This window comes from Aureococcus anophagefferens (genome assembly GCF_000186865.1).
Source record: "Aureococcus anophagefferens unplaced genomic scaffold AURANscaffold_5, whole genome shotgun sequence".
Taxonomy (NCBI): domain Eukaryota; class Pelagophyceae; order Pelagomonadales; family Pelagomonadaceae; genus Aureococcus; species Aureococcus anophagefferens.
Genome location: NW_008705565.1, coordinates 314167 through 323873, shown reverse-complemented (window position 1 = coordinate 323873; position 9707 = coordinate 314167). Strand labels below are relative to the sequence as shown.

At 70.2% G+C, this 9707-nt stretch overlaps 5 protein-coding genes across 5 annotated transcripts in view; 1 reads left to right on the top strand and 4 right to left on the bottom strand.

The window, feature by feature from the left end:
* Window positions 1–2006: 2006 nt before the first annotated feature.
* Window positions 2007–4854, bottom strand: AURANDRAFT_62473 (hypothetical protein; the record flags this gene model as incomplete). Its single annotated transcript, XM_009036582.1, has 3 exons — window positions 2007–2258; window positions 2469–2834; window positions 4147–4854. 3 exons carry the CDS (start codon window positions 4852–4854, stop codon window positions 2007–2009), a joined length of 1326 nt encoding a protein of 441 aa, XP_009034830.1.
* Window positions 4855–6377: 1523 nt separating this feature from the next.
* Window positions 6378–6719, bottom strand: AURANDRAFT_8613 (hypothetical protein; the record flags this gene model as incomplete). Its single annotated transcript, XM_009036540.1, has 1 exon — window positions 6378–6719. A coding segment is annotated over one exon (342 nt), but the record flags the coding sequence as incomplete, so codon positions are not given.
* A 537-nt stretch (window positions 6720–7256) lies between these two features.
* On the bottom strand, window positions 7257–7739 carry AURANDRAFT_15865 (hypothetical protein; the record flags this gene model as incomplete). The annotated part of the gene is made up of 1 exon (XM_009036581.1): window positions 7257–7739. A coding segment is annotated over one exon (483 nt), but the record flags the coding sequence as incomplete, so codon positions are not given.
* A 495-nt stretch (window positions 7740–8234) lies between these two features.
* On the bottom strand, window positions 8235–8864 carry AURANDRAFT_23772 (hypothetical protein; the record flags this gene model as incomplete). Its single annotated transcript, XM_009036580.1, has 1 exon — window positions 8235–8864. A coding segment is annotated over one exon (630 nt), but the record flags the coding sequence as incomplete, so codon positions are not given.
* A 106-nt stretch (window positions 8865–8970) lies between these two features.
* Window positions 8971–9707, top strand: part of AURANDRAFT_71115 (hypothetical protein) — a gene marked incomplete at both ends in the record, with an annotated part of 4101 nt that continues 3364 nt past the window's right edge. The window contains one exon of the mRNA XM_009037078.1: window positions 8971–9615. Coding sequence (XP_009035326.1) covers window positions 8971–9615 — 645 coding nt within the window. The remainder of the gene's footprint in view (window positions 9616–9707) is intronic.

Here is a 9707-nt window from a genome sequence, read left to right as displayed (position 1 = left end):
CTTCGCGCAGCAGCTGGAGCACGCCGCGGCGCCGCGCGGCGAAGTTCGCGTGGGACCGCGTGCCGCGGTAGAGGCTCAGCGTCCAGCGCCGCTGGGGCCGGATACCGACAGGAGTGGCGTAGGTGCAGATATTCATATTCGTCGAGTCGTCGCCGTTCAGCGTCGCCAAGGAGTAGACGGGAGAGGAGAGCAGCGGCGCCTCCAAGGGCGCGCGCGACACGGAGAGCGCCGCGGCGCCGGCCAGCGTGCACAAGGCCGCGATGCGAACCATCATGCTTCCGGCCGAATCGCCTTCTGTCGGCTTCTCGTGCACTGTAACTTGCAGTCGATGGAGAGGCTATCGGCGCCCTACCTAGCCACGCCAGCCTTCGCAGTTACGCTAGAAGGCAGCCGATATAACCTCGAGACACATCTGCTAGCCTCGTTCGCGTCGAGATCGAGGCCGCGGTCTTCTGCTCACACCAGCGAAACGGCCGGCCATTCGTCCCCAACGGAGCGGTTTTTTTTGTCGCTTGTAGCCACACGAGACGTCCCTGGGCGCTAGCCAAAGGGGCCAGGTTCGGGCGTCCGACACGTCGGCCATCGGACGCCGTCGCGGAGCTCCGGCACTTACCAATCGTCGGCCGGAACGCAACAGTAACTTATTGAACCTAGAAGTTTACTTTCGAAAAAGGGTTGGACGTCGTCGATGATGGTCGCACGATCTCTGATGCTGGGTTTGGCATGTTCCAGGCCAGGGGGAGAGAAACTGAGCACACTTCGCAATGGCAATTCGGGGTCGAGCATCCCAAATCTTCAGCCCGCTCGTCTCGGGAGCACGCAGAAGCCGAGATCATTTTCCCCTCTCTCTCCGCGCGCGCGAGGCGGTCCCCGCGGCGAGGTTCTGGGTGCTCGAAGGTACTATGCCAAGCGAACCCCTCTCTCGTCGCCCCGATTCCGGCCGGCAGCCGCGCGGGCATAGTACCTTCGGGCGCCCCAGACCCCAGACGCAGCCCCGCTCCGCCGACCAACCACATTGTCTCCATCAAAAGACGACGTTTCAGCCGAGCGATACATTTCACTGCAACTTGGTCCGTCGATTAGTAAGTGTCCGGCTTTGCGATTTTGCGATTTTGTCCACAACGATGGAGAGCCTCTCTCAGAGTGCAGCCTCCGCGCGCCGCTGACGCCGCATTGACGACTCGTGCGCGACCGCTGCGCGACCGCACGAAAGCGCATCGCTGCGAACGTATGGCCGCCATGGCCGAGAGCGACGGCGACGACGCCATGGTCGACGAGGGCGCCCTGGCGCCGAACGACGCGGGCCGGCGGTCCTTCGCGTCGACGGCCATCGGCGCCGTGGAGCGCGTCATGAGCTTCGCCGTCTGGCCGCAGGAGCTCGTGGTCCACGTCGTCGGCGGCGAGCCCGGTCGCGAGGGCGACGACGACGCGTGGGCGCCGCTCGTCGCGTCCGTCGCGCGGCGCGGCGTCGGCGCCGTCCGAATCATCGTCGTCGGCCCGGGCATGGCGGACCGGCCCGCCGCGCGCGTCGGCGGCGGCGGCGGCGTCGCCCACGCGTCCGGCTTCTACGACGAGTGGCTCGCGGGGCCGGGCGCGCGCGAGCCGCCGCCGGACGTCGCGCTCCTCTTCCACCCGGGCCTCTGGGGCTACGCGACCTGGCGCGCGTCCCTGCGGGCGCTCCTCGCGCGGGGGTCGCCGACGGTCGTCACGTCCTACACGCCCCAGGAGGCCGAGCTCGACGCGCTCGCCGTCGGCGCCGCGCTCCTCGGCGAGGCCGACGCGGACGACGACGACAAGGCCGCGGCGGCCGCGGAGTCGCGGCTCCGCTGGTTCTGGCGCGCCGAGGCGAACCCCCACGCGTCGCCCGTCGTGCGGCCCACGGCGACGGCGCCGCCGGGCCACGTCTACCGGGAGAACCACTGCTGGTTCTGCTTCCGCCGGTCCTAACACGGCGAAAACTCGGCTCGCCGAGGTACACTCCCCTGGATGAGCGCCTCACTCACACGTTACAGCGCCATGTTCTGGTGGCTCGGCGGCGCGGGCGGCAGGTCCGACGCGTCGATCTCGTTGTAGCCCGTCGTGCCCGCGAAGCCGACGCGGGGCGCCTCGACGTCGCTCGCGAAGCCGCCGCCGCCGTAGACGGACGAGACGACGACGCCGACGTAGGCCGCGCAGAGGCCGTACATGAAGACCGTCGCCGTGACGACGTGGCCGCAGAAGAACGCGCCCGCGACCGCGCGCGCGTGCGACTGACGCGCCTGGGCAGGAAAAAGAGTGATTCAAGTTCGCTTCAACGTGAGTGTTCCGCGCGCGCGCGTTCCGGAAAAAGCATCCACGCTTCGAGACCGTTCCGAGAGATGATCGCTCGTCCAAAAATCAGCCAAAACGAGTGGAAAACGGCCGAGAGAGGAGCCTTTGAAGTTGGGAATTTCGCACTCTTTTCCTGCCCCGTGCCGCGCCTTGCAGACGGGCCCGTCGCTCTCGTCGAAGGTCGCGTGGAGGTCCGTCGACGTCGCCGACGCCGCGATGGCCGCCGTGTACGTGAGCCAGGCCAGGACCGGCGGCCCCGCGGTCTCGAGCTGCCGCCGGAGCTCGACGCCCAGCGCGCCCGTGCGCGTGCCCACGGCCATGCCGAGCGTGTAGACGAAGGAGAGCACGCCGACCCAGACGAAGAAGGTCAGCGACGGGTAGAATTTGTAGTGGTACTGGTAGTGGTGGCTCGTCTCCGCCGCCGCCATGACCCAGAAGCTGAGCAGCGACAGCACGACCATGAGGGCCTCGCGGATGCGCTCGAAGGCCTCGCGGTCCAGGCGGATCGACGGGATCTCGATGGTCTCCATGGCGCGTCGAGAGGTTCGGGTCGGCGCGGCAGTGCTCGCCCGCGGCGGCCCAGGTCCTCGACGGCAAACTTTGGCTCGCTGACGTCGGCAAACTTTGGCTCATTGACATGGTCAACTTCATCTCGTCTGCCGATATCTGTCTGCATCTTCCCCGTGTCGTCTGTCTGCGATGGCCGCGCTTGCGCTGCCTTCGAATGCCAGAGCTGCCTAGTTTGCTACCCAGGACGACGCCACCGCGATGCCTTGGAATGCTGCCCAGGACGGCGCCACCGCGATGCCTTCGGCCGCCGGAGCTGCCCAGTTTGCTGCCCAGGACGGTGACGGCGCTGCCCAGCACGACGACGACGCTGCGTGGGCTGCCCAGCTCGACGCCGTCGCCTCCGAGTACCGGGCGAACGGCTGCGTCTTCCCCATCGCGCTCTTCGCCGGCGCGAGCCTCGACGAGCTCGACGCGCTGTGCACGGCGCTCGTCGACGCGCGGCCGCCGGAGCTCGCGCCCGAGGACCTGCTGAACCTCCACCTCACGGTCCCCGAGGTGCTGGCGGCGTGCCGCCTGCCGCGCATGCTGGCGCTGGCTCGACGGCTCCTGGGCGCGGACGACGTCTCCGTCTTCACGTCGCGCATCCTCTGCAAGATGCCGCACACGGGCAAGGAGATCTGCTGGCACCAGGATTCGAACTACTGGCCGCTCGTGCCGCCCGGGTCGACGGACGTCGCGCCGCAGGTCGCGTCCGTGTGGGTCGCGCTCGACGACGTCACGGAGCGCAACGGCCCCATGGACGTCCTCCCGTACGCCGCGCAGCCCGAGTCGCGGGGCCGCAGCGTCGACGAGCTCGTCGTCGACGCGGGCGGCTCGACGGACGGCTTCGACAACTTCAACCTGTCCGTCGACGCCGCGAAGCTCAACGTCTCCGGGGCCCGCAAGGTCCTCCTCCGGCGGGGCGACGCGGAGGCCCATTCCGCGCGGACCGGCGTCCGCCGGCGATACGCGCGTCGGAAACGCGGACCTCGGCCTAGGCGTGGACGATCCACCGGTCGGACCCGAACCGGAGCGGCCGGCGGCGCCTCGCGTTCATCGTGCGCTACGTGCCCACGGGCACGCGCGTGCGGCCGGGCGTGCGGGGCTCCTTCGACGCGGCCTATCCGATCGTCGCCGTCGGCGGCGCGGGCGCGGCGGCCGCCGTCGCGCGGCCCGACGCGCCTCGCTACGCGCCCTGCTTCGGCAACGCGGCCCTTAAAAAGTAAAGATAACACACAAGTTAAAGTTAGACGGTAACGAAAATAAAAACACAAGTTAAAGTTAGACGCCCGCCGTCGGGAACGTGTAGTCGCAGGAGTCCTCGATGTCGACCTCGACCATCTTGCCGTAGTCGTTGACGCCCGCGGCGTTCGCGGCCTTGCGCGCCTTCTTGTAGAAGCTCTTCGTGAGGCCGTCCGTCGAGTCCTTGAGGATATAGGAGATGCCCTTCTTCGTCGCCGCGACCGCCGGCCCGCAGAAGTACCAGCCGACCCAGCGCGAGCCGTCGTCCTCCGTGCCCACGGCGTAGACGGAGCTCCAGAACTGGTTCTCCGTGTCCTTCCACACGCCCGTGCGGTCCTTGTACTCCGCCTGCGTGACGTTCCAGTAGTAATCCGTGCCCTCGCGCTCGTAGAGCATGGACTGGCGGAGCCGCGCGTCGTCCTTGCGCATGTCGAAGACCATGCGGTCGCACTCGAACTCGCGCGCCTGGTCCGCGGGGTTCTGCATGACCACGTACCAGTCGCCCGTCAGGTCGCCCCAGTCGCGGTCGTAGGCCTTGGGCACGTCGGGGTAGCCGTTCTTGCAGTGGTACAGCCCCCGCCCGTTCACGGCGAGCTCCGCGCCCGTGGACACGGCGCTCAGCACCGTCGTCGACCGGACGACGGCGGCGACGGCCGTGGCGCCGAGCATCAGCGCGAAGACGCTGAACGCGCGGCCGCGCTTCGGCTCCGCCGCATCCTTCGACGGCAGGATCGGCGCGTCGGCGGGCCCCATGCTGCCCCGCGGAAGAGAGGTGAAGTGGGTGACAACTCCAAATTAAGCATATCTTCATTGCATATATCCCTCGAAAGCTGCGATTATTTGAAGCCAACAGTACCGCCGCGGTGCCGCGTGAGGATTAACGTGAGGACGACGTCGCCTCGCGTACGGCCGAGGCCTCGGGACGCGCAGGATCAATTGGTCGCGGCGTGGCGCGTGTCCCGGCGAGACTCGTGTTAGATGGACAAAGTCGCCTCGCGTACGGTTTACGGCACGGCCGAGGCGCTCGATACACGTACATAGTCCATGCGCGAAATACGACTCGTGTTAGATGTCCCCCGCGAGGTCGACGACGAGGCCCGCGCCGTCGCGCGCGACGCCCGCGGTGTCGGCGGACCGGAGGCGGAGCGCGCCGACGGCGTCGGCCCCCGCGGCGGGCGCGTCGGCGGCCTTGCGCTTCTTCTTCTCCGGGATGAGGAGCACGCCGACGGCGTCCGCGCACGACTCGAGGTAGACGGCGTTCTTCGGCGGGTTCGGGTCGAAGGGCGACTCGTCGGCCGTCGGCGGCCGCGCGCGCGGGTAGGGCGCCCTGGCGAAGCCGTAGGCGCCGTAGAACGCCGCGGCCTTCTTCGCGTCCGGGACGCGGTAGGCGACGTACATGACGCGGTCGCGGCGCTCGTCGCCGACGAGGAGCCGCACGGGAACGCCGCCGGGGGCCACCACGTTCCAGACGCCGTAGGCGTCGACGACCTCGCCGCCGAAGGCGAGGACCTTGGACGCGCGGAGCGTCGGCAGCGCGAGCTGCACGTAGGCGACGGCTTCGGCGGGGGCGGCCGCCGGCGACGGCCGCACCTCGAGGGCGAAGTGGCCGCCGTCGACTTCGAAGGACGAGATGCCCGGAACAAAGTCCGCCGGCCGCGAGAGCTGCGTCGGCCCGAAGCTCACTCGCGCGGACCTACCACGCATGACGGTGACGATTGCTCATCGTGTTCCCACCCCAAACCTCTCGAACATCGTCGCGGCCGCGGGACGCCGGCGCGGACCCGTCGGGCGACCGCGACACGCAGTCCATGCCCAGCGCCTTGGAGAAGAAGGCCACGGTCGCGTCGACGTCGACGCTGTTGATGACGAGCGCCCGCGGCACGCTCGCGCACTGCGAAAAGTAGTCGAAGGCGCCGGGCACGGGCGGCGGCGCGGCGCTCGCCGGCAGCGCCGCCGTCGCGAGGACCGCGGCGGCGCCGCGCAGCGCCGCGCGTCGGTTCGTTGCGAGCGACGGCGCGCGGGGCGCGCGCATCGCCGCGACGCGCTGCAGCAGCAGGAGCTGCAGCACCACCATGTTGCTCTCGTTCGACTGCGCTGGCCCCGGAGGCTCCGCGCGGCGCGCGTCGCCTCTAGAGCTCGCGCGCGCCGCACGCCTCGCAAAGCGCTCGACCACTGGCGACGCGGCCGGCTCCGCGCGCCACCGACGGATCACGCGACGAGTTCGAAGAGGGGTACTTTTATACGGCGAAGTCGGCGAATCGCGGCGTGCTCTACGCCTCGTCGTCGCCCTCGGAGTTGATGGAGAAGTACCGCATCTCGTAGGTGGTTTTGTTCGTCGCGATGACGTGCAAGTAGTCGCGGAGCTGCTGCTTCTTGAGGTACTTCTTCGTCAAGTACTTGAGGTAGCGTTTGGCAAAGGGGAGCTCGGCGGCGACGACGACCTTCGTCTTGTCCACGGAGAGCGTGACCGAGTCGCCGAGGTTGCCGGCCTTGCCGCCGACCTTGATCGAGTCCCGGAGGAACTTCTCGAACGTGGCGACGTCGAGGACCGAGTCCTCGACCGGCTGCCAGCAGTCGATGACGAACTTCGCCTGCTTCTTCTTGGACGTCTTGGGCTTCGCGGGCGCCATCGTAACCTGGGGAACGGGGCGCGGGTCGCGGGCGGACTGCGAAAAGGCCGCGCGCGTCGAAGGGCGTCCGGGGGAGCGCGGCGGCCGGCCGGACCGGCCGGGCGACGGCCCGGCGGCGCCGCGGCGCCGCGCGGGCCGGGCCTGGCACGGCGGCAGCGCCTCTCGTCTCTCGTCTCTCGTCGAACGCTGCCCGCAATCATCGCCGCGAGGTCCGCCACTCGGAGCGGGGGCGGAGCGTCGTCCACGGCGCCGCGCATCAGCCTCCGGCGCGCATGAGGCGCGCAGAGGTTGCGGCGACGTCGCGGCTCAACACAACCGCATAACCCCAGCTCCGGCGCTTCCCCCACGTCGTCTGATCGCGGCGCGGCGGGCGGAAAAATTTCTCACGTAGCGTAAGGCGCCGGACCATACGAGCGAGGGCAGCAAAGCAGCGAGGCCGTGTCGCTGATCGGCCTCACTCGCCGGGGGTCGGGCGCGCCATCAGATGAAACAAAAAAAAGGCCCTTACGCCTCCTCCGCCGCGCGGACGGGGTTGATGAGGAGGTCCGCGACCTCGACGTGGGGCGGCGCCGTCAGGAGGAAGAGCGCCGCGTCGACGACGTCCCGCGCGGCCAGCGTCTCCGCGGCCGCGTAGACGAGGCCCGCGGCGTGCGGCCCCGCCTTGGCGACGTAGAAGTCCGTCTCGACGAGGCCCGGCGAGAGGCAGGAGACGCGGTAGGGCCGCTTCGCGGCCCGGAGCTCGGCGCGCGCCGCGTCGGCGAGGGCCTTGAGCGCGACCTTGGACGCCGCGTAGACGCCGAGGTCCGCGGCGCTCGGCGGCCGGTGCGCGGACATGGAGCTCACGTGGAGCACGTGGCCCGCGGGCGCCTCCGCGGCCTCGAGGGCGGCGAGGTAGGCGCGCGTCCAGGTCGCCGGCGCGAGGGCGTTGACCCCGAAGGTCGCGGCGATGGCCGCGTCGTCGCCGCCGCGGAGCGTCGCGCCGTCGAGCGCGAGGCCCGCGTTGTTCACGAGGAGCCGCGGCGGCCGGCCGCCGTCGCAGGCCGCGGCGACGCGCAGCGCCTCGGCGACCGTCGCCGCGTCGCAGACGTCGCCGACGACGGGCCGCACGTCGCCGCCGCGCGCCTTCGCGGCCGCGGCCGCGACCTCGAGCTTCTCCGCGCGCCGCGCGACGGCGACGACGACCATGCCCAGGTCGACGGCCAAAGCCTCCGCCAGCGCGGCGCCGATGCCCGCGGAGGCGCCCGTGACCACGGCCGCGCGCCCGGCGAGCCCCTCGCGCGAAAAGGCCGGCCGCGGGAACGCGTCGCGGCGCCGCTTCGCCGCGGCGTCGGCCTCGAGCTGCTTCCGGATCCTGTCGGCGACGGACTCCTTTTTGCGCCCGCCGAGGAGCTTGGCGAAGGCTTTCTTCCCCCCCGCCGACGGCACCCGCGCGCCCGGCGGCGGCGCGAGCGTCGAGTCGCGGAACGGATGCGGCAGCCGCTTGCCGTCGAGATCGACGTCCTCGTAGCACAGGTCGACGCGCACGACCAATTTCTCGCCCGCGCGCAGCGGCGGGCAGGCGTGCAGGATGTCGTGCTCGAAGACGAGGACGCGGCCCGCCCTGGGCGGCACCGCGACGCCCCGCGCCTCGCAGACGCGCGGCCAGCCGTCGTCCGCGGCGTCGGCCGGCGGCGGCGCGGAGCCCGGCGACGGCAGGAGGCACGTCTCGCAGCCCTCGTAGCCGTCGTTCAGGTAGAGCAGGCACGTGAACAGCGAGCAGTTCGGGTCGCCGACGGGCGTGTGCTTGTCGCCGCCGGACGTGTCGGGGTGCGGCGACACGGACGCGCCGACCGCGTACTTGATGAAGCGGAACGTCGGCGTCAGGCCGAGCAGGCGCCGCCGCAGGTGCACGGCGGGGCAGTAGGGCCGCAGGCGCTCGAAGATCGTTGACGCGAGCTCGGCGTCGTCGAAGCGCGACCGGTGGCCCATCTGCAGCGGCGCCATGGGCGACGGCTTCCAGCCCACGGCCGCGGCGCGCGACACGAGCGCGCCGCACTCCTCCGGGCTCATGACGCCGTCGACGGTGAAGGCGAGCTTGTGTTTTTCTTTGGTCCATGTGTCAGGGAGTCTATATCGCGTATAAGAAGCTGCCATCGCGCAGGCCGACCGCTTCGTTGCTTCGACCAGGTTGACGTCGAAGTTGACTTCACAAAAAAAGGGGTTATGTGATGACGAAGGTCCTCGCGCTGCTGGGGCTGCGATGACGAAGGTCCTCGCGGCGCTGCTGGGGCTGGCGCTGCCGCGGTGCGCCGAACCCGTGGTCGTCGTCGCCTGCGCCGGCGACAGCATCACGGCCGGCGGCCACGGCGCGGGCCACGACTATCCGTCCCTGCTCCAGGACCTGCTCGGCGACGGCTACGAGGTGCACAACTTCGGCCGGAGCGGCACGACCGTCGGCGACGGCGACGGCTTCAAGCCCTGGCGCGACAGCGGCGGCTACGACGACATGATGGAGACGCGCTTCGACGTCGGCATCGTGAGCCTGGGCACGAACGACGCCAAGGAGTCGCTCTGGGGCGCCATCGAGGACGACTGGGTCGCCACGTACGTCGACCTCATCGAGGAGCTGCGGTCCGCGTCGCCGGGCGCCTACTTTTACGTCGGCGCGACGACGCCCTACCTCTGCTGCAGCGGCAAGTGGGGCGACGACACGTCGGTCATCAACGAGGAGCTGCCGGCCCTCGAGCGCGACGTCGCCGACGCCGTCGGCGGGTCCATCATGGACTTCCGGAGCGCCCTCGGCGGCGACGACGTCGTCGAGGACTACTACGACGACAAAATCCATCCGAACGAACGGGGCTACGCGGCGATGGCCGCCGAGGCCGCGGCGACGCTCCTCGGCGGGGTTCCGGCGACGGCGACGCCCCGGCCGTCCTACGAGCCCAGCTACGCGCCGTCCTACGAGTCCACGCGGCGGCTGACGACGGCGCGGCCGTC